We start from the raw sequence: 25,681 nt of genomic DNA on the forward strand, positions 1-25,681 counted from the left end.
CAATTTCAGGAATAATAACACCTAGAATTAACAAAACATATTCATCCACAAACATTTATTACATAGTTCATATGCTTTTCAGGAATATTCCCAACAAACTCAGAGAATTTGATGCAGCATCTTTGGTAGTGTACAAAAAAATTGCGAATCTTTGGCTAAACGAAATAGGTAGGGATGGAACCGAAAATATCATTAGCTCAGTTTATAGGTTATAGAGTTTTATACCCAACTTATACTAGATGCAGCAAGTAGGCTACTAACTAGTGGACATTCTCAAGCTCCGGTAAATTCTTATGTTCAATAAAACTAAATTTCAAATCTCTTCATTTCTTTACTATCATGTTCTCAATCCAGATTCACCCTTACTCACAGGCAATAGCCTATGTAAGGGTATTTCTCATTACTGTCATATTCTGTATTTTGTACAGAACAACAAATTGTTACTATTGTTACTATATAGTCTTTATTATGCTATGCTTATGAATTTTATGTTATGTTGTAGTAGTACTGTATCTACTGTTGTGCTGTGCAATATACAAAAATTTTGTAAAGCGTTGAAGAGAATAAATTTGATTTGATTTGATTTGATTAGTTTCATGGGTGGCTGAGGTTTCATGAAAACCTTGGTTAAAACTGTAAGGAAATTTCGAAGTATGATAGAGTGTTTTACAAGAGATTATTTTTGATTTCACTCGATTATTTTTCATTCTTTGATCTGTGAGAATAAGATGTGAATGAAGTGACTCGTTTTGAAATTATTGTTGAGCTTACCGCACATGATTTTCCTGTAGGCATCTTCCAGGTCAGGAGCGGCTTGTAGAATAAGATAGACGAGAGCGGTCGGATCAGGGGTGAATTGGAATCTGCCAAGCAGCTCTGTCAATGCACGCACCGACTCATCCGAGCAACTGCTCGAAGCTGAAACAACATTACAACAACAAATATAACAACAACAACATATAATTTGGAAATAAATAATAAATTGGTCAAGTCCACTATGATGAATAAACGCTGTTGGATTGGAATTTATTTTATATAATATATAAATATATTATATATTGTAAATAGGTAAAATATAAATATAGGTAAAATAGTAAAAATATAAATATTGTAAAGTAGGTAATGGTACTGCTCAAATCTGAACATCACTACAACAAATCTCAAAAGAAATGAAATGTGGCTTGCCAAAAGTTTCAAAACAGATTGACACAATGCAATAATGCACGAAATATTCAAATATACTTATTTACTTTCACTTGGACCTATGACTTGAATGAAAATTAGTCAGTCCACTCTATCATAAACTAGTACTGTTCTGTGAATAGTACACCTCGCGCAGTTATAAACCACAGTCTCCTCTAAGACTGTCCATCAGAGTAAATTCTGTCCTGTCCTATCGTGTCGGCGAGATATCGGCGTATAAACGAAAAATGACTGTTGATGTGAACAGCTATGCTTCTATGCAGCTATGCTTCTATCATACATACTCTGCTCCTGGTCCTTATATCCTTCTTAGAGAATCGACAATTATTCGTTGAAACACCGCTGATTTATGAAGTTACATCACATTATTATATTATCGTTATTCTAATTGCATTCAATCTTTATTCTCATTGATTAATTATTTATACTTTGTAAAATTCGTTGAATAACTAGCATCATCGTCATTTAATGTAAATTAGTGTAAAAGCCAGTGAATATTGTAACATACATAAATAAAGAAATCTCATCTAATCTAATCTCATCAAAAGCTTACTGAATGCAACTTCAAGTAATCAATTGCAATTAATAGTCCACACAACAGCTGTTTTTTCACTAAGTTACATTGAGATTTATTGAATTGCATGTGTCTTTGCATGCAATTTATAATCTACTCGACAGCTGATTCATGATGAATAATATTCCATAGTTTGATTATTACTCTAATATTGACGTATGGAGAAGGCTCCTTTTCCTTTTTTATTATCCTTAAAATGCAAAATTTCAAAAAACCCTTATACACCGTAAATGCAGAAAAAACATATAAACATAAAGATAAATGCAAAACCGTCGACTTGAATCTTGGGAGCTATAACACGCGCTGACACGTGATTCCAGCTGGTTAATATTAAGGTGCGTTCAGATTTACGCGCCGAGAACATGAGCAATTCACTTTTAATCAGCTGATGCCAAGCTTTTTATATTTGTATCTTACCGTTTCTGTAAAAATACAGATATATAAAACGATATCTGAAAAATATATCTGATGAATTGCTCATGTTCGCGGCGCGTAAATTTGTACGCGCCTTAAGATTCAAGTCGACGGTTTTGCATTTATCTTCATGTTTATATGTTTTTCCGCATTTACGGTGAAACGCGGTAATAGATTTTCATGAAATTTTACAGGTAGGCCTATGTTCCTTTTTAAATTGCGCGTCGACGTATATACGAGGTTTTTGGCAATTTTGCATTTCTAGGGTAATATAAAAGGAGAAGGAGCCTCCTTCATACGCCAATATTAAAGTAAAAATCAGACTATAGAATTATTCATCAGAAGATCGAAAACTAACCTCAAAAATCAGAATCTAATTTTGAATGCTAATATCAGCTAAATAATCTTTTCTATTTTATTAACGGATGAAATTCATTCATATATTTAGCTCATACTTCTGTACGCACCTTTAGACCTCACTTCGCTCGGTCAAAAACTCTTTTTCATAATAATTAATTTATATTGTGGAGTTTACTGAAAATATAATTATTATTGATATAACTTGGAGAGGTGTTAATCATGCTGGTCTGTCTCCCTTCAAAGAATAACATGTAAAGGATTCACTCTCTCTGAAGTTGTGGTAGGTATCCATATTGATTGAAAGCTACTCCAAAACGTATTTAGTAAAACAATCTGAGGTACCACTTTCGGTCATTTATGCATTATCAATCTCTAGTAAATTGAAAACTTGAACAATGAGTAGTAAATATATAGTATATACTTAATATATAGTGTGGGTGGAGCCCACCGAATCGCCATCAGCCGTTGACGAACGAATGCTTGTGCGTTTCTAGTCTCGACCAATGACAGTAGAGTTCAACCTTCATTGGTCAATTGATAACGGCCAATCTCAGGGTTGACCCATACTTTACCGCTACTCAATGTTTAAGCTTTTAGTTCCCTAGATATTGATAATGGTTTGTTTAACAGCGAAAAGAGATATCTCAAATCGTTTCAATAAATTAGTGGTTTTCACTATATCAAGTCGTTTTCATTCAGTAATTAATAAAGCATTAAGCTAGAGGAAACTTTCGTGTGATCAATGAATTTGTTCAGTTTTGTGGTGTCATTAATTCCCTTGTTTTTGACCTCCCAGATATCTCTATTTTCCAGGAGTCGAGATAATCCATTATGATCGGTTGATGTTATCATAGAGGAACAATAGCATAAGTAGATATCCCATGGTATAGGGCGTTTATGTCGCAACTTTTACTGTTATCTCAAGCTGATATTCCACGTAATTCTTTCCTTTGAAGCTTCATGACGCTGGTAGTCTCTCAAATTGTGCCGTTCATACTCTCTTACCCGGTCAAAACAGTAAAAAATCGACAGTAATCGGCTTGAGATAACAGTAAAAGTTAAGACATAAACGCCCTATACCATGGGATATCTACATACGCTATTGTATCTCTATGATATCATCCAAGTCAAATCAAATCAAATTTTATTTCGCCACAACAAAAATAATAATCCTCAATACAAAGTTGAAAAAAAAACATATTGATCAATATTCAAATATACACGAAAAACAACTTTGTCAAAGCAAAATAACATGTTTGGCGCTGCCTGCAAAACCAAAGTTTGAGTGCTGGCAGCGAGTATCGATATTGATTTCAATATAAAAAATTTCAATGAAGAAATGAATAGATGGAACAAGAATGAATATACATATGAAAGGAAATATAAATAAACATAGTATAAATAAAATGGAAAAGTAAATAATTCAAAAGTGTAATTTGAAGCACTAAAATATATAAGTAGCCTAATTAGGGATTTACAAATAAATATAAGCAAGAGCAATATTCTGAAGATACTGAGCTGAGAGTACTCTGTAGGATTAAATGTTTTATGTTTTATGCTTCATTATTATCTACAATATACATAATGATAATATATTCATCATTGGTAAACATTTCTCTTACGCGAACCGGATGTGAACGAAAACATAAAATTGAGAGCAGTCAGACAGCGTAATTAAAATTAATAATAATGACACGCTAATGATGAAAAGCTACAAGGCGATTTTTCAAGCTACAAGGTATATTAGATGAATTTACTGTTGTCATACTGTTGTAATAACCTGGTTATTAACATGGCGTTTGAATATTAACGAATTGGCTCCAGATGAAATGCATTAAATCAAACGAATGTACCTAATTATTCTGGTAAAAGGTAGGTGCTTTGAGCAATATAACTCTTTGAAAGTAAAGAGGTCAGCTGATCGTATCGGGTTTTACGATATTTTCTGCAGTGCTATGTGCGATGCATCTCCTCCAAGATGCTGACAAGAAACAAAGAAACCAAAGTATTTACGACTGGATTCTGTTAACGATGTTCGGTCGCTCGTAAAACATGGAAAATCGTCGAGTCGTCTGACTTGGCTTGGACAGACGTCCTGCCTCGCTGTGCCTCGCTCTGCCTCGTCGTGCCTCGCCTCACCTCGCCTACACACGTGTAAGTCATCGACTCTGAATCTGATGTTTCAAACAAGTAAACCTGCGTTATCTGTCCAGGATTATATGTTGTTTCGTTTCCAAACTAGAACGTCAGACGAACAGATATTTTATGTGCAAAAACTTATTGACATAAAATTGTCTCGCTGGAATAAGCAGGTTTAATGAGATGGTTTGATATCGAGTGCTAAAAGTTATCGGAATAAAATTGTGCTGATGGAACCGTTTTAATGAGATGGTAGGTGGAATCACTTCTGACACCTTATAAATATCGACAGGTGTGACAAACGGAATTCGAAAACTTCAAGAGATAAACTGGGATCAGCGTTCAATTTATCCGAGATTTAATTGATTGAAGTTTAAACGAACTGGACTTTAAGAGACCTGCATGATTTTACAATAATTAGCATGAGTGGTAACAGGTCAGGTTGTCGAAGAGTAAAGCATCATCCAATTTTATCAATGTAAACAGTTCATAGCACTGAATTATAATAAATTAGATAATGGAGTCCTTGCTGTGGAAATAGAAAGGTGGAAAATACGATTCATAACTGAATTACAATAAGTTAGATGATGGAGTCCTATCTATCAAAATAGAACATTATTTCTAAGGAATGAAGGAGTGTTGGTAAGGTAGCGTGGACTTTCGAACAGTGGCACTTAGTGTACAGTCCATTAAGGTGGACTTTTGTGTACCTAACTCGAAATTTTTAAGGTGGATTTTCGTTCAGTAAATTATACGTAGCCGGACTACCTAGTCAAGCTGGATTTCCTCATTTTATCAGTTATAGAGAAAATTACCGACACAGTGAAATATAATTTACATGAGTTTTGATTGGACTTTTCACACTCAGCACGGCCGACCGAGCATGAATAGTTTCATTAGAACTTATGGGAATAATGTTCTCACTGTACCGGTCAATTTCACTGTCACTGTGAGGGAGTCACTGTCACTGTCACTGATCTGTGTGGGAGCTCTGCTATTTGCGTAGTCCTTAGTCGATAAGTGTTATAGGTGGTTTCAAATTAAAGATAATAGAGGATAAAAGCATGATTTTTAAAGTGAGATAAATTAAAATGGGACATACAATGTCATCAAATATATGTGCATGAACAATATAATTATGTCAGATAGAGCGATAATGAGGAGAGAGAGAGAGAGAGATTAGATTAGATGAGATTTCTTTATTTATGTATATTACAATATTTACTGGCTTATACACTGATTTACATTAAATGACGGTAATGCTAATTATTCAACGAATTTTAGATAATTAATCAATGAGAATAAAGATTGAATGCAATAATTAGAATAACGATGATATAAAATTGTGATGCAACTCCATAAATCGGCGGTGTTTCAACAAATAATTGTCGATTCTCTAAGGATAGAAAATAATATCCTTCCCATCAACACACGACCGGGAGAGAGAGATTGATTGATTAATTGATTATATGCCTTTATTAGGGCGGAGTTAAGACTCCTGGTCCTCTCTGCCACACAACCCTAGAGAGAGATTGATTGATTGATTGAGTACTTTATTTATGTAGATTACAATATATACTGGCTTATACACTTATATACAATAGCTTACAATACAGCAAGGTTATAGATGAATTTACATAATATAGACTAAGAAAATAACTATTGAACTGTATATGATATAAAAAAGCAATTTGTAATATAATAACTATAGATAATAATCATACTGTTATGCATCTACATAAATTGGCGGAGCTTTGGACGTATCAATGTCCATTCTTCGGAAAGAATATTAAAAATATCCTCCCCACTAACTCTCTACCAAAACGTTAATTTCGTTATTTAAACTAAGGATTTATTTATTAATGGAAATATTGTAAAAGTTTTAATCAATATGAATATTGAAGAGAAAAAAAAACAGAAAATTGATAAAGTAAAATAATTATATAGGTAGATGAGATCAAATAATTGATTAATAAAATGAAGTAGGCTGAAAGTAGATCAGGGTTATCAAATTTCAGTAATATACAGCAGTATGCAGTGGATAATTGAAATAACATGAGTTTATATAATATATATATATACAATTCGTTCTATAACATGGTTTAAAGGTTTATATTGGTGGAATGGGTGAGGGATGGTTGTCATGTGATCGTTCAGAGAGAGAGAGAGAGAGAGAGAGAGAGAGAGAGAGAGAGAGAGAGCGAGAGAATTGATATGTATTGCTGCCTTTATTTCATCCTTGGAAGATGAAGTTTGGGGGCAGCCGGCCCGCTATTACACTTAACCCTTCAATACAATACTAATTTACAAACTAATTCTACTACAAATCATCAAGAACAAACAAATAAGAAAAAATGGATTGAATGATTCAAGAAAAAATCAACAAAATTTTAAATAATAAGAAGTTGTTTTAAATAGCGAATGAGAATAAGAACTGGGATTCCAGTTCAATTTAGTTCAGTAGAACTGGACAAAGAATGAGAAAGAAGAGAAAAATTTTGAGAGAAATAAGATTGGATTGGATTAAATTTCTTTATTCATGTATATTACAATATTTACTGGCTTATACACTAATTTACATTAAATGACGATGATGCTAGTTATTCAACGAATTTTACAAAATATAAATAATTGATCAATGAGAATAAAAACTGAATGCAATTAGAATAACGATAATATAATAATGTGATGTAACTCCATAGATCGGCGGTGTTTCAACAAATAATTATTGTCGATTCTCTAAGAAGGATATAAAATATCCTTCCCATTAACACACGACCGTGTGTTAAGAGGGAGAGATTGAGTACTTTATTTATGTAGATTACAATATATACTGGCTTATACACTTATATACAATAGCTTACAATACAGCAAAGTTATAGATGAATTTACATAATATAGACTAAGAAAATAACTAATGAACTGTATATGATATGAAAAAGCAATTTGTAATATAATAACTATAGATAATAATCATATTTTTATGCATCTACATAAATTGGCGGAGCTTTGGACATATCAATGTCCATTCTTTGGGAAGAATATTAAAAATATCCTCCCCACTAACTCTCTACCAAAACGTTAATTTCGTTATTTAAACTAAGGATTTATTTATTAATGGAAATATTGTAAAAGTTTTAATCAATATGAATATTGAAGAGAAAAAAAAACAGAAAATTGATAAAGTAAAATAATTATATAGGTAGATAAGATCAAATAATTGATTAATAAAATGAAGTAGGCTGAAAGTAGATCAGGGTTATCAAATTTCAGTAATATACAGCAGTATGCAGTGGATAATTGAAATAACATGAGTTTATATAATATATATATATATATATATATATATACAATTCGTTCTATAACATGGTTTAAAGGTTTATATGGTGGAATGGGTGAGGGATGGTTGTCATGTGATCGTTCTAGGGCCGGACAGTTTCAGTCATTTGTTCCAAAATATGTTTTTTTAAAGTCAGGTTGAAAGAGAGAGAGAGAAAGAGAGAGAGAGAGAGATTGATTGATTGAGTACTTTATTTATGTAGATTACAGTTTATACTGGCCTATACACTTATATAAAATAGCTTACAATACAGCAAAATTGTAGATGAATTTACATAATATAGACTAAGAAAATAATTTATTGTTGAACTGTATATGATACGAAAAAAGCAATTTGTAATAACTAAAGATAATATTGTTATGCATCTACATAAATTGGCGGAGCTTTGGACATATCAATGTCCATTCTTCGGAAAGAATATTCAAAATATCCTTCGAGAGAGAGAGAGAGAGAGAGTGTGTGAGAATGTAACATATGAGTAACGAGGTGAGGAAGCTATCAGGGTGAGGAGGCTTCTCCTATATTCACATTTCTGAACAGATCATTATTGGATTCCTTTGATTGGATTTCACATATTGATCTCTCTTTCATAATAAATATTTTCGAAGAAAAAAATTAAACGGAAAATATAATTCAACGTGATTGTCAAGTTGCTGAATGCAATTCCAGATTCTGGAAACTAATATGCACTCTTAGAATTCGCTCGAGTTCTGATTGCACCTTTGGTGATAGCTGTTTGATCTACCCCTAAAATAAAGTTTACGACCCAACGGTTCCGTTTAGAGCGCTGAGAACTTTCTCAGGTCTTCCTGCCATCAAGACGCTTCTGCCAAATGTAGTCGTGATAATATAAAGCCAAATGGTAGCAGAGTACTCAACGGGTCTGTGAAAATAGCGACCCTTCTCCGCTTCAGTTGCAATAAAAAATTGAGTAACAGTAAAACAGATCATTCGATGTCTGAGTTTCGGACTGTGATTTTTACTATACTCTGAATTTTATTGTTTCAAGCGTTGGGAGTTATTACTCTATAGAGAAAGTATTCCCCCATTCGATACATTTCTATCAAATTGAAATGAGCGCCAGAAATTCAATGGAAAATTGTCATTATCCTACTCAATCAAATTCAATACAATTTGACATGAGAGAATGTTCTATTAGCCTCATAAGAATTGGAAAATTGTAATCGATTACTCAAATTTTTGAAACTGTATTTATTCGTTTTTTCATTGAAAATATGCACAAATAAATAGCATGCCTCCACCGTGGGCGAATTATGACATGATGCAAGAAACGTTTGGTAGAAGAGATATTGAGAGATATAAACTGGAAAAATCTGGTGTGACGCACTCACACAACTTTCCTTGCCGTTATGAAAATTGATCACCTGACGCTAGTGTTCCCGCGCATCTCAAGTCTACTATTCAAAGATTTGAGCCAGCTGGTGACAGGGTAATAACGCTGGAGACACACGAGGTCTGCTATCTAGCCCAGTCAATGAAGGTCAAAAAAAGCAGTTTCGATCCGAAAATTAAATAAAAGCTGAATTTCCCACCATCGATAGAACCCTCCCAGGGGGTCATTCTCCCAAAAGTCCCAAGAAATCCCACTGGAGCTTTCCGCCCCAGCCCCCTAAAACATGAAAAATGCAGGTAAACACGGGAAATTAATTATCTCTGTACTCATTGATCGGAAACAGTTCTATTAAATGTCATTCGATTCGTTACATTATAGACTACAATATTAGTTATATTCACTTTTTCAATAAAATCAACAGTTTTCTTGATAAAAGAATATATATGTAAAAATTTAGGGGGTTTGTGATTTGATTTTTTTGTTTTCTCCGATTAACTTCGGAACAAGTAGTTTTAGAGGAAAATGAGCCAAATAAATAATGTAGCCACTGTCATTGCAAATCCATTGATGTATATTGTTATGTATTTGCGATTCTATTTGACGCTGTGGAAGGGGAAACAGTCGACGCGGAACGGCGCGGCTGACTCTCTTAGCCATAGTAAACAGCAAATTGGAAATCAATTATCTCTGTAACCATTAATCGGAAAAAAATCTATCATATGCCATTCGATTCGTTACATTATGGACTAAAATATTAGTCGTATTCATTTCCTCAATAAATCAAACAGTTTCCTTGATAAAATAATATATATGTAAAAATTTAGGGGTTTTTCGATTTGATTTTTGTTTTCTCCGATTAACTTCGGAGCAAATAATCTGAAGGAAATTTGACATATAATTAATGTAGCCACATTCATTGTGAATCCATTAATGTATATTGTTATTTATTTGCGATTCGATTTGACGCTGTGGAAGGGGAAACAGTCGACTCGGTACGGCGTGGCTGACTCTCTCCACCATAGTAAACAGTAAAATACAGAAGGCCTACTGCTTTCTAAGTTGCATCTTATTCACACTATGGCGCTCGAAACAATCAATTTTGTCTATTGTTTTGACATGCGATGAAACTAATTCTTCACATTTTAATTCTCTAAAATCATTTTGTTGTTTTATATGTGCTAAATCATGCATTCTATGACAGACAAAGATATTGTTTGCAACTGATAAAATATTCATACTATTACATAATATAATTCATATTTAAAATATGTGTGTATGATCATAATTCTATGCTGAAATTTATCATTAGTTACGAATGTCAAAAACTGAGATAAATCATTTATTTTATTTTATTTTTATTTTATTTATTGTATAAAATACTATAATCATAATACAATTATGACATTGGAGGAAAAACTAGGCTAAGCCTGTACTATTTATCTCCGAAAATTTTGATAAATGTTAATGTTGTACAAAAGATAAGGTTATATAGTCACACACTGCTTCGTCACTTGGTTTTCGGTCCAGAAATGATTATTTAAAATTTTGAATTTTGAAGGTTGATTTTATACTCTTAATATTAAATCATAGATTACAATAGTGTTAACAGTGGTAATTTCCTGAAAAATCATAGCGTGCAGTGTTTGCTGTTTTCTACAGTTAATATTCTTCAAGCCAGGTTGATAATATACCATCAGTTGAGCCAAATATATATGACGACTGAGGCATAAAAAAATTTATACATTGGGCTTGTTGAGTTGAAACTTTCTATGATTATCTCTGTAAAGTAGCTTATCTTCCGTTCTTACTAGTTGAATCTACATTATTTAGACAGTCCAATATGAAAATTTAGTAGATTCTAAAGATGAAAGCCATGCAAACATACAAATCGAGGAAGAGTAAGCATGCATAAAAGGTAGGAAAATCATGAAAGTGTTTCACATTTAACCACAAAGTACCCTACCGTATAAGATTAATATTTAAAGATGATTCATCATCTTCTATTATTTTTGTTAACATATCGATTTTTCACCTCCACTCGCATCTTGTCATTCATTACACAAGGTTGGCAGAAGCTTTTCTTTATGTCGATTAATGTTGATTGAAATTGATTTTGATTAGGGCACGAAAAGAATATTTCTATTTGAAGCATTCAAATTGAATCTATTGAACATGATTTCTTATGACTTTGCATTCACAGATTTAGTTGGGTGAAGCTATTTGAAAAATGAACCTGATTATCAATTTCATGGTTTTTATACCATTCTAGTTCATTGTGATCATTGAAGGGTTGAAGTGATGAGTTAGTTCAAGTGAATTCTACTACACAAGTATATTGTGTTTATAATGGGCTCTTCCTTATTTTCTATCGATGTTTTGCTCCAGTAGAGAAAATTTAAAATGTTGGTTTTACATTTTATAAGCTTTATAAATAATATAAATAAACGGTAATATAAATTTGATAAGTCCAGTATTAAATTAATCGATGTTGATTTTCATTGTATCTCTTTGTATCAATGTTACTTGCACTGTTTGCAATTCATCACTATTCTCTCAAGAATTAGTTTTTTATGAATTTCATGATCTGAAAATTGAAATTCAAATGCTATTTGGATGACGTTCACATTCCACTGGTTTTTTTACAATAATTGTTACGCTGAAGAGTGAGGCAATTCAATCCGTTTGGAAGTAAAAGGAAATCACAGTGCGATTTGAACAGTGGATAGTAACTTTGAAATTCAGTTGCTCAATTAATTTCGGCTTGATATTATCATTTGTAATTATAGTTGATCAGAAATATGCATTGTATAGAATGTTTATATTTCAGTTTGACTTATCTTCTATCACAGTCTCGCTTTCATTCATAAGCATGATAATCCTAAATACGTTGATTACCTTAAAGATGTAGCTTATCTTACGTCCGAACAATGTACAATACAAACAATTTCAATTAAATTACTATTATGATGATGATTGGAATTTCTGCCTGTCATTGAGAAAAAGTCATTTTATGAGCCTTGAAATTCGTACCTAGAAAAAGTTGCATTATTACTAGAAATTTTGTTATTTTTACTATTTATTATAGGTACTGTACATTGATTTTTGTGATTATAGAGATCAACTACTTTATTCTGAATCAGGATAAGGATAAATAGGGAAATTGTGAGATGGGGATAACATCCATAGTTACATAGCATCAATTTGAAAGCTCTGATAATAATGATTTGAACGGAACTGCGATTCTGGCTTGGTATTGCCTCTTCATGTTCAGTGAGAATAGAAAGCTTCAGAGTAATTCGTTCTCACTATATGTGATAATATTGGTAATATTTGGTAACATTTGTTAATATTTGAACCGAATGTGCAACAAATTAATCTACTTTCAGCTTGAAAATTTTCAACTTATCAGGAGTACAGTGTTATTTATCATAAAGTATCTCAGGTAGGCCCACTCTTTTATTTTTTTGTTCACGTGATCTGATGATATACATTCCATTATCAAGTGTTTAAATTATAAAGAGTGATGAAACAAGATAAAACACAAGAAAAGCTATGAAAAGAAATTTTGAATCTTCATTTTTCACAAAATAAGGATAAGATGAAGGAGTCGGACACATAATATATCATGAAACTTCGTTGAAAAACATCAATATCTGAAACTAGAGTTATCAAAATTGTGTTACCTCTGACTCGTATGGAGAAGGCGCACTTCAAATTAATATAATAAATTCTGTGAGCAAACAACGAAATCCTGATTTTTATAAAAAAAAAGAAAATGGTAATATTTTTTTAGAGTATTGAAAAGTGAAAATCTATATAAAATCAAAACAATAGACAAAATTAATTGTTTCGAGCGCCATAGTGTAAATGAGATGCAATGTAGACAGCAGTATTATTCTGTTTACTATGGTGAAGGGAGTCAGCCGCGTCGGCTGTATCCCCTTCCACAGCGTCAACTTGAATCGCAAATACATAACAATATACATCAATGGATTCGCAATGAATGTGGCTACAATAATTATTCGTCACATTGTTCTTTAAAATTACTTGCTTCGAAGTTAATCGGAGAAAACAAAAAAATCAAATCGAAAAACCCCTAAGTTTTTACATTTTATTATTTTATCAAGGAAACTGTTCGATTCATTGAGGAAATGAATCCGACTAATATTTTAGTCCTCAATTTAACGAATCGAATGACATATGATAGATTTTTTCTGATTAATGGTTACAGAGATGCTTGATTTCCAGTTTGCTGTTTACTATGGCTAAGAGAGTCAGCCGCGCCGTTCCGCGTCGACTGTTTCCTCTTCCACAGCGTCAAATTGAATCGCAAATACATAACAATATACATCAATGGATTTGCAATGAGATTGGCTACATTAATTATTTGGCTCATTTTTCTTTAAAACTACTTGTTTCGAGGTTAATCGAAGAAAACAAAAAAATCAAATCACAAACCCCCTCAATTTTTACATATATATTATTTTATCAAGAAAACTGTCAATTTTATTGGAAAAATAAATATGACTAATATTGTAGTCCATAATGTAACAAATCGAATGGCATATAATAGATTTGTTTCCGATCAATGGTTACAGAGATAATTGATTTCCCGTGTTTACCTGCATTTTTCATGTTTTAGGGGGTTGGGGCGGAAAGCTCCAAGGGGATTTTTTGGGACTTTTGGGAGAATGACCCTCTGGGAGGGTTCTATCGATGGTGGGAAATTCAGCTTTTATTCAATTTTCGGATCGAAACTGCTTTTTTGGACCTTCATTGACTGGGCTAAATACTTTCCTTACCTATGGTAATAGGGCAAGGAAAGAAAAAAGAACATATTTTTTCTGATATGACGTGAATTATTGAAATCAATGATAGATAGATAGATAAATGTCTTTTATTTCCACTTCACAACATTACAAAAGTGATGTTGAGGCAACAAGAGACTCCTCTTCCACTTAACCCACGATGTTATTGGTTACATAAGGTAAAAATATATAAAAATATACCTTAATCATACAACATTTCACAATGAAACCAATATATCATTTATTACAATAATCTAAGAATCTGAGAGAGTTTGTTATCTATTGTAATCTAGAATTTCGGAGAGTGTATTATTATTGAATGAAATTCAATATTAGAGTGTATTAGAGTGTATTCAATATATAGAGTGTATTATTGATTGTAATCTATTCAATCCTGAGTTTGTTCAAATATCTATTAAGTGAAAAGAGGTAAATAAATGGAATGACAATTTCCAAAATCTGCAAACTATCCACAATTTGAAAAAATGTTGAATAAGTTTGTAATAGAACTGTAAATACGGAGCTTTAATAACTGAAAATAATATAATTCGAGTAATTTTGAATGATCTTTGGAGAAAATTTAAAATTTTCACATGGAGTAGCACGCACATATACTTTTTTATGATGGGAGGGAACAAAGAGAAACTTTTGAGTTTTTGCAAATCAACTTATCATGCATTCATTCACTTATTTATACATTGATAGTTACAATATAATTCTCAACTATGAATGATTGGGAATAACATCACCTTTACAACACACAAGTAGTAGTTTCAATTGTTTTACATGATTTTCCAATTCTTTAGAGATTGTACAACGATATTATCAATATTGAATTTTAGTGATTCAATAGTACAACTTGAGTATGTGGCCAGTAAGTCTTCGCATTAGAAATTATGGAAGATTATAAATCGTATTTTCAATACAAGGAAACATTCATAGTCTCGCTTCTTATCAGCTAGATAGACATGGGTTGCCTAGAAGTCAATGAAAATAAATTTCTGCCGGTCATCACCATAAAAATAATTTACAGAGGACAAGCAGAAGTTTCAGATCACTGATGGCTAGACTGAATTATGAATACAGATAAAGAATGAACTGTAGCCAACATTGTCTGGGTCTGTCGGTCCACTTTTCGAATCGTACATGATAAATCAGCCAACTATCTCGAGCGATATACATAAATAACTTTGAATTTCTTCGTTTATTATTGACATATTCAATTGAAATTTGATACAATCATCCGTTACTTATATTCAAGTTTTTAACCAAAAGTTTTTTAACCAGATCACTCCCGTGTTATCGGATGGGCACGTTAAACTGTCGGTCCCGGCTGAAGTATGACAGTCGTAAGGCCCATTGACGGCTTAAATTATATATTCAGGCGGTGGGACCTTCCCGCAAGGGACTCCCCACCAACAAAAGCCATACGAATTTACTTTTTACTTTATATTCAAGTTGATTCAATTTCAATTCATTAAAACACACAAAACAAGACAAAACAAACTAACAAAGAATTACAAAACAAATAAAATACAATAAAATGTTACAAATATAAATGAAAACCATGGGCTTTGTGGTTGGGTGTGTTGGAGAAGAGGAAAAAAAGAGAGGAAGATACCTAGCCAACTATGGTTTCTCATGTAATAGGCAGGCAAAGAAGAGAAGAGAGAAGTGATGAGGAAAAAAGGGAAGGGAGAAATGGGGGGAAGGAAGAAAACAGAGGAATAGGTACGCAAAATAGAGGTAAGCGAGTCCACTGAAAAATGAAAAAACAATGCTGGAGCAAAAATCTCGAGTCATATATCTAAATGGAAGAAGAAATTACTGTATGTCTAGTTTTTTATATCCAGCAAATATAGATTCAAATGCTACTGTGAATTTCACCGTTTATTATTGTCATATTCAATTGAAATTTGATACAATCATCCTTTCTTATATTGGAGTTGACAGAAAATGAATATCGGGTGACCTGGTTGGCTCAGTCTGTTGTCAGAGTTTTCAGGTCGCAACTGATCAATTTCAGGGCCTCTGACATGACCCAACGACTGCTTTTTAGGCAGCTGGGACCGACGTATAACGTGTCCATCCGAAACACGGGATGATTGATTCAAATGATACTATACTAGTCACAAGTTGGGCTTTTCAAGGAAACATTTTTCAAGTATAGCCTAGCGGGATCAGTACCTTGATGCCGAGAGCCGGACAGTTTTCAAGCTGAGGTTTAAGCTTCTATACATTTCATTCAAATTTAAATTCGAGCTGTTGCTGAAGTTACCTTGCTCCCGTCGTTGTCCCGTGTCCCGCACTCATCCCGCACCGGTATGTGCAAGGCTCCATGGAGCTTCGATAAATAATAGTTCTGAGAAAGGGATATGTGGTACACTTTTGAAGTGCAGCAAACATTTGGAAACCAATAATTGATACAAATTCATGTGTATTGGTTTAGGGAATTGCTAGGATGGTTCTGGTACGTGGGTGCATCTCAATAATTCCTGCTCTTAATATACTCCTTCAATAAAATCTTATAAGATTATAAGTTTGGAAAGCTACTTTACCAGATCCAGTTGTTTGATGAATATCGTATATTTGATGTATTGAGATTTCCTGTTCATCCTATTATATTAAGCGAGCAATTTCCGTATATTTGTATTTTTATATCTGGTTATTTATGTTCAACGGATCTCGAAAACGGCTCTAACGATTTTCACGAAATTTTGAACATAGTAGGCTTATGATATAAAAATCTGATTGCACTAGGTATCATCCTTGGGAAAACTCGCTGAAGGACATTAAAAGGATGATTCATCCTTGGCTGAAACAGCTGTGGATGGTAAAAACGTTAGTGAGCGTGTGAGTATGTGAAAAATCAAAATATCGCATCCCCGAAATTCATAAGATGACAGACATATAGCCAGCTGTGAAATATGAACACGATCATCTCAGAAAATTGTGATCTTTTTATCAATACATAAAAAATATCGGGGCACCGAGCTTCGCTCGTTATTTTTACTTTCCTTGCCCTACTACCATCGGTAAGGAAAGTACCGTATTGCTTTCCAAAAAAAATTAAGGTACCCCAATTTCAAGTTTTCTATACATTTCAAGGTCCCCTGAGTCCAAAAACATGATTTTTGGGTATTGGTCTGTGTGTGTGTATGTGTGTGTGTGTGTGTGTGTGTGTGTGTGTGTGTGTGTGTGTGTGTGTGTGTGTGTGTGTGTGTGTGTGTGTGTGTGTGTGTGTGTGTGTGTGTGTGTGTGTGTGTGTGTGTATGTGTGTATGTCTGTGAACACGATAACTCCATTCCTAATTAACCGATTGACTTGAAATTTTAAACTTAAGGTCCTTATACCATGAGGACCCGACCATAAGAAATTCAATAAAATTCAATTCAAGATGGCGGAAAAAATGGCGGATAATTACTAAAAAACCATGTTATTCACGTTTTTCTCAAAAGTGGGTGGCTCTAACGATTTTCTTCAAATTCATATCATGGATAGCTATTCATAAGCCCTATCAACTGGCATAAGTCTCATTTCAGGGAAAATTTTAGGAGCTCCGTAATATTCTTGAGAAAAATGGCGTATAATGACTAAAAAACCATATTTTTCACGGTTTTCCCGAAGACGGCTCCAACGATTTTCTTCAAATTTATACCATGAATAGCTCATAAGACTCTAATGAGACTCTGACATGAGTCTCATTTATGGGAAAATTTCAGGAGCTCCGTAATATTCTTGAGAAAAATGTCGGATAGTGACTAAAAAGCCATGTTTTTCATGGTTTTCTCGAAAACGGCTCTAACGATTTTCTTCAAATTTATATCATGGATAGCTATTTATAAGCCCTATCAACTGACATGAGTCTCAATTCTGAGAAAATTGCAGGAGCTCCGTAATATTCTTGAGAAAAATGACACTAAAAAACCATGTTTTCACGATTTTCTCAAAAACGGCTCTAACGATTTCTTTCAAATCCATACCCTGTACAGTTATTTATTAGCTCTATCAACTGACATGAGTCTTTTTCCTGGGGTACTAATGGGGGGGTCCACCCAATCCTTGAGAAATGGACTTTGTAACCTCCTTCTCGTGCATGAGGTAGGTAGGTACACGGTTTTTACTTTTTCTTCTTCCATATACCGTGGGTAGGTAGAGCAGTTTATAAAAAGAACACAGTCATAGTCAAGATATTTCATCTGTAGAACAGCTGTTTTGACGAATTTCAAAAAAATAATCGAATTTCACAATTTACATAAAGGAAAAAGTACTCTGAAAACAATTGTATATACACATATACAGTAGTCTGATCGTAGTTGCAAATAGGCTATGTTGCCGTCAATCGTAATTATGTTATTTCCCTAAATTTTATTCTCGTTTGGTAATGAGGCTTATAGTTCAATGAGCAAGGAAAGTTGTGTGAGTGTACCACACCAGATTTTTATTTATTGATAAACATACGTCATCTTATGAATTTCGGGGATGCGATATTTTTTAGATTAATATCGTTCAGCTAGTTTTCCCAAGGATGAGACCTAGTGTAATCGAATCTTTATAATTATTGTAAACCTACTATGTTTCAAATTTCATGAAAATCGTTGGAGCCGTTTTCGAGATCCGTTGAACATAAATAACCAGATATAAAAATACAAATATACGGAAATTGCTCGCTTAATATAATAGGATAAACAGGAAATCTCAATACATCAAATATACTATATTCATCAAACAACTGGAACTGGTAAAATAGCTTTCCAAACTTATAATATCATAAGATTTTATTGAATAGCCAGATATAAAAATACAGAAATTGCTCGCTTAATATAATAGGATAACGAGCGAAGCTCGGTGCCCCGATATTCTTGAGATAAACAGTGGATCAGTGGATCAGTGGCTTATAAAAACAAATAAGGTTTTGGTGACGAACCAGTGAGATCAGGAATATCTTATCTACAGTGGGATCTTCAAATGTCGCATTACTATACCAAGCTGTACTTGGAAAGCAAATACATAACTTTATTGAAGTTCTGACACTGTGTTACTAGTAAATATTTGAGAAAACACTTACTTTTTTTGGAATCTTGAGGAATGCATTTCACTCCTGAAGAGGAGCTTCATCAGCCTGACACCAGGGGCGCTTGCTCTTATGGGTTGAACTGTGTGGCCAAAATGTGGGAAAATATTACATTCGATTTGAAGTTAAGTTGATCATTTAATATGTTGGATTTGTCATAGTGGAGGTGTTTGAGAATTTCGTATTGTTCTAGTGTGTTGAGTCTCTGGCTTTTTTGAAGAATGTGTAGGATTTCGATATCTGTGTGTATGTTTTTGTGATTGTGTCCTGTGGCTATTAAATGTTCTGCATATGTAGATTCTGAATTTGAATTTACTGCTTTTATGTGCTCATTGTATCTTATTTTGAAGCTACGGCCGGGGCATGTATTACATTTTAGTTTATAAATTCCTGTCTTTTCAAATTGTGAGCTGTCTATTTTTCGTTGGGTTTTCAAGTTGTTGTTGGTTCTAAATGCTGTTTTGTAGCCTGATTTTTTGAATATGTTTGCTATGGATTGTGATTTTTGACTGAAATATGTTAGTGTGACATATTTGTTGGGATTTGGGGGTTTCTGTTTCTTGTTTTTCATTTTATGAAGTATTTTGTCTATTACATTGGATGAGTAGCCATTGGTTTGTGCCAGATATTTTATAGTGTTCAATTCTGTCTGGTAATCTTCTTTTGTAAGTGGAATGCTTATTAGTCTATGGATCATGGAGTTAAATACAGCAAATTTATTAAAGCAAATACATAGTACAATCAGTGGCTTGAAAACCTAACCGAAATCTTGTATAAAAGCAAATACTTTGAAAGCAAATACTTGTTCGATAATATATGCGTTATTTTAGAAGAAACCATGAATGAGACGAAGGGAAAAATATGTTCTGGCTATTATAAGCTTCAAATAAGCTTCATAAGCACAATTTCATTTCTAGTATCGTGAATTCCTTTCATGAATATGTGAGGATAGTGAATAGGGAGGAGCATATGTGAGACTATGGAAATATGGAAGAATTACGATCTCATTTGATCAAAATGACCCACTCTTACATGGAATAGTAGTTCAATTGTGACTTTCGACTATGAATAATACATTATTTTATCTCAGGAGTAAGACCTACTTGTTGAAATATTCAAAATTCAAATTCAAATTTATTTCCACACAGTAGGTACAAACATGTGATTATAACACACAAATGCAATTCACCACAATCAATTCAAATAAAAAACATTCCTTACTAGAAAATGATAATTAAAACATAATAGCATTAATACTTCTATCCCTAACTAGTAAGAGCTATAATAATACACAATCAAACTGAATGGATTGATGATTATCATTCAACACTTCAAGTAGCATAAGCTTGGTGGAAATCTACTGGCATAAGTGAGAACTTGTCCGCCAGTAGGAGTAGCGCCCCAATTCTAAGAGAGGAAAAAATGAATAAAGAATAAAAATAAAATAAATGCTGCACTCGAGGATTTCTAAACACATTTAATATTCTAATCATACACATCCTTCAACAATATGTAAAAAAAAAATATTTTGCAAGAGACCTTCAAAATGGAAGCTATATTATTTTGATATAAAAATAATATTCTTGGATTATCCAGTTTTTTTATTCAATGTAATATACTTCGTTATTATTTGTTGATTTATGAGATCGTTTGGGATATTATTTATTATTCTTGGTGCAATATAATCAGCTGTTTTCGAATTAAAGTGAGTTTTGAAACATAGCATTCAAATTTATGTTCATTATATCTTGTTTTATGTGTTTCGCTATTGATTTTTTTAAATTGATATAAAAATAATATTCTTGGATTATCCAGTTTTCTTATTCAATGTAATATACTTCGTTATTATTTGTTGATTTATGAGATCGTTTGGGATACTATTTATTATTCTTGGTGCAATATAAATCAGTTGTTTTCGAATTAAAGTGAGTTTTGAAACATAGCATTCAAATTTATGTTCATTATATCTTGTTTTATGAGTTTCGTTATTGATTTTTTTAAAGTTGTTGTTATATCTATTAAAATATTTGAGGATGTTGAGCACATACAGTTGGCGGATAGTCATGACTTTCAGATCACTGAATGCACTCATTGAAGGGTATAATATTGGTCTATTTAAAATTGTCTTGACAATAATTTTCTGTACAATAAATAGTGTAGAGAGATGAGAGTTGAAGGTAACTCCCCAAACTATTAACCCATATTGCAGTATCGACTGAACTATAGCAAAGTATAACATAATAATAATAATCAAATAGTGAGATATAAAACATCAAATATTCTGTTCATTAAAAATATATTGCACAAAAACATCACCTATTCTTACTTACCACATTATATCAGAAGGATATCTACCACCTCAAACTCAATATAGCCCATAGAGCTTTTGAATTCGTCATCAATATTGATTGTTTCCCTCTTCAATACATCAATCCACCTTTCTCTAAAGTAACTTTCATTCACAATTCAATATTGAGACGAATCAAACTCTATTTCCCATTAAATAATAATCATGGATTATACACCAAGGGATCAATCATATCAACATCTTATTCCGTAACTATGTCATTAAAATTAATTTGTCTTTGAACTTTAATCAAAAAATAAAACTTGAATCACTTTCTGCTATTAAAAAGAATGACTATCCGTCAGATTTCTTATAATAAACGTGATAAAGTTTCAGCCATATTCCTTGATAGCACAAGACAACGTTTTTGTCTGAAATACCTAGAGTGAACGACTAGATTTTAGGTTGAATCACTCACTGTGACAACGAGATTTTTCGGCAGGTCAACCAGGAATGACCTGCCGAAAGATCTCGTCACAGTGAGTGATTCAACCTAAAATCTAGTCGTTCACTCTAGGTATTTCAGACAAAAACGTTGTCTTGTCTATCAAGGAATATGGCTGAAACTTTATCACATTTATTATAAGAAATCTGACGGATAGTCATTCTTTTTAATAGCTGATATCACCTGTTGGCGCATAAAAGACAAATCTCAAAACACAAATGAGTAGTCAGCTGGATGATAAGTCACTCTATTATATAGGTAATGATGATAAGTCACTGTTTTATACGCTTTCAATGTAATCCTGTTGTATCCTGAGAATATGTTGTATCCCATGTTATCGGATGAACACGTTAACGTTAAACTGTTGCTCCCGGTTGAAGTATGACAGTCGTAAGGCCAGTTGACGGCTTAAATTATATATTCAAGCGGTGGGACCTTCCTGCAAGGGACTCCCCACCAACAAAAGCCATATTAATTTATTTTACTATCCTGAAAAAGGACGGAGGAGTCAGTAAATTTCTTCGATCAACTAACTTGGTCTGTTTGATGGTTTGAAGAATATATATGTTGAGAATCTCAAGTTGATTGATGAAACCAATAAAAAATACTCGTCGAACACACACACACACCTATTGTATCCTGAGAAAGGACGAAGGAGTCAGTAAGTTTCGTAGTGTCTGTATAATGGTTCAAAGAATGAGTTTAAAATTTGAAGTTGATTAATGAAACCGATCAAAAGTATACGACTTAGGCGGGATGCACACCGGAGAGACGCGTTTCGTGGAACAAGTTTCAAGTAACATATGTTTCATGCAATCCGTTTCACTCGCGCATGCGCATACAAAAGAAACTGTTTTCCCGTCAGTTTCACGATGGATTCCGATGACGATTTACTGGACACACTCACTGATCAGGGATCGAGACCGTAGTTCCCTCGTTGTTGCGAACTTGCTCATAAGTGATCCCATCAAATTTAAGGTTTTTTCCGAATGTGTAAGCTACTTTTTGATCGTTTTGTGGCATTGGTTGGTGCACAAATAAGGAAGAGGGACACCAACTGGAGGCTGGCTGTGAGCCAGCCATTTTGTGTGTTGTTGATATACTGGTTCCGATTAACTATTTCAAATTATAAATGAAAATGAATACCTGAATTGTTGAACTACTTCCCATGCAATCTGTACTTTGTCCCTGTTGCTGTACTATACAGCGTTTTTCTACAGCTTCGGCCAACTACACCTTAGAATGAAACTCCTGCCATAATTTTCTATAAAACTATTTCAAATTACAATCACAAATTAAGCTAATTAAATTAATTATAATATTTTTAGTTATATTATAATTTAATTCAATTAAATAAAAATACAAATTTCAAACTAAGTCAAGCTATATGACACAAATTAAAAATAGCTATCACACAAATTTCTACAAATCACACAATTTCTCGATGTGAAACAAGAAACTACAGCTAGAGGAAACCGATTATTCGAGTTTGACGAAATCTGGTTTCACGCAATCAAAGAGACTGGAGTTTCATGAAACGCAGTGTGCACAATCCTGTGTTATCTTATTAGTCGATTGCAAGCAACTTTCGTTTCACGTTTCCTGAAACTTGTTTCACGAAACGCGTTTCTCCGGTGTCCATCCCGCCACAAACAAAGAACTAAAAATCAGTTAGAGCTTGCTAAGCCTCTGTTCAATAAATGGATAAAAGTCTAATGTCGCAGACCACTTGAAGCTTGCTAATCAAAGCGTTCGAAAGCTATTGTAGAGTATACAAACAAACAGAGGGTCAACTATTTTAGTCTTGCGTCATAAGTAGGAAACCGCTAACGCTCGTTGTCCTACTCTTTCATCTGACGATTATTGATTCAAATTCAGTCTCTTATTTCCGAAGCAACTGTGGAAGATTCATTGCAAATATTAGGGTATCCTATAGTGAGGTCCACGTTATAATGGCAGTGGAGGAAGATAAAAGAACAACGTTACCGATCCTCCGTCTTGTCAATGCCTTCTATAGAAGGTAGCTGATACAGGTTTATTGATATGTATTATTAACTGTTCATTCTAGTTTAAAATAATCAATTATATTTTATTGAGCAAGAAATTATAATTTTCAATAATTTCAATAGTTATTTGTGCAACTAGTGCGCAAAGTGACAGTTTGCTGCACCGAAAGAAACGTTTACGCCCGAGCCGTAGGCGAGGGCGGAATGGCTTCTTGAGTGCAGCAGAGGAACTTTGCGCACGTATTTCACATTCAATTTCTCCTACAGTTACCATTGAATATGAAAAGTGGGTAATTATGGATAAAATGATGGCTGAAATCCATCAAATGTTTGTGTGTGTGATGCTGTTATTAATAACAACATTAATTCATTTAAAAATTAATAATCCAATTGAAGTTGAAAATTCTCAGCCAAAGTTCTCATTTTTATTCATTCAAGAATCAGAAAAAATACAGATAAAACAAAAAAATCGCATTCAAAATACACGCCAAAAGCTGGTTTGGATGACTGCAAAATGGCTGAACCGACAAGCGCGCGACCTAGCGGGAAGAATCGTACCTAACTTCGTTCTTTCATCCAGCTGAAAACAGTATTCAGATATTCAGAATTATGATTAACTAGAATTACCGAAAAATACTATAAGTAAACTAAAAATATTTATAAAATAACGTAGACAACAGAAATATTTTATTGTAGTATATTCTAATGTTAATTTTATTGACATGGATTTTGAACGGTAATTATTTAACCTGAAAATTCGAATTTCAAAATGTGTGTTTGCTACATTTTTCATTGCTTGGAGTTGAAATAATTATTACTGTCAATAGAAAATAAACATTATTCATTATTAAATGATGAGAAGTTATTATTTAATTATGATTTATATAAACATTATTCTTATTTTGGATTTCTAGATTGGGATTTTATCATAAATGTAGGGTAGCCATTGAAATGATTCTCATCTAAATCTAACCACAGTCATTGTTACCAACTTAATTTTTGTTTTCGTGCACTAATCCTCCATATAACCCACCAACTATTTTGTGTTGCCATGTTGCAAATCTGGAGTGCAGAAAAATTTTTTCCCGCACTAGAGCGGAAAAGTGATTCTTTGCGTTCTGTAATCAGTGCAGGAATGGCCACTTTTCAAGGTAACTGTAGGAAAAATGAATTTTCATAATCAAGATGAAATATTTTGTCAACTAATTATTAATTCTACATTGTTAAAAGACGATCTGGCAACAGAACAAAGCGAGAAATAGATAGCGCTATCCACTTTGTTGAATGATAGACAAGGATAGAAATACCATTGCTAATCAAACACTGCTATTATAACGTGTACCTCAGTATAGAACTAAAGACGTTCAGGTCGATGTTTAACTTTCAGTGTAGGTTGCGCCAGCGATATACCTTCATGTAACACAAACACATTGAGGAGCGAATAGAACGGTTGAGTTTCAGCTCGCTAACATCCAATTTTTTCTAATCATTACCAGCTGATTAAAAGCATCGATCAAAACCGAAAGCTCAACCGCGACCTGATCGTTTTGTTCACTCCTCTAGATTTATATCGATGAACAGATTTTTTTGGTACGGGAAGGAAGTATTATCAGAGAG

At 33.1% G+C, this 25,681-nt stretch overlaps 1 protein-coding gene across 1 annotated transcript in view; it reads right to left on the reverse strand.

Moving 5' to 3' along the window:
* The window catches only part of LOC111047770 (doublesex- and mab-3-related transcription factor 3), a 65,389-nt gene that overhangs the window by 37,236 nt on the left and 2,472 nt on the right, over window positions 1–25,681 (reverse strand). The window contains exon 2 of the mRNA XM_039426558.1: window positions 772–918. Coding sequence (XP_039282492.1) covers window positions 772–918 — 147 coding nt within the window. The remainder of the gene's footprint in view (window positions 1–771; window positions 919–25,681) is intronic.

Source organism: Nilaparvata lugens, chromosome 4 (genome assembly GCF_014356525.2).
Source record: "Nilaparvata lugens isolate BPH chromosome 4, ASM1435652v1, whole genome shotgun sequence".
Classification (NCBI taxonomy): domain Eukaryota; kingdom Metazoa; phylum Arthropoda; class Insecta; order Hemiptera; family Delphacidae; genus Nilaparvata; species Nilaparvata lugens.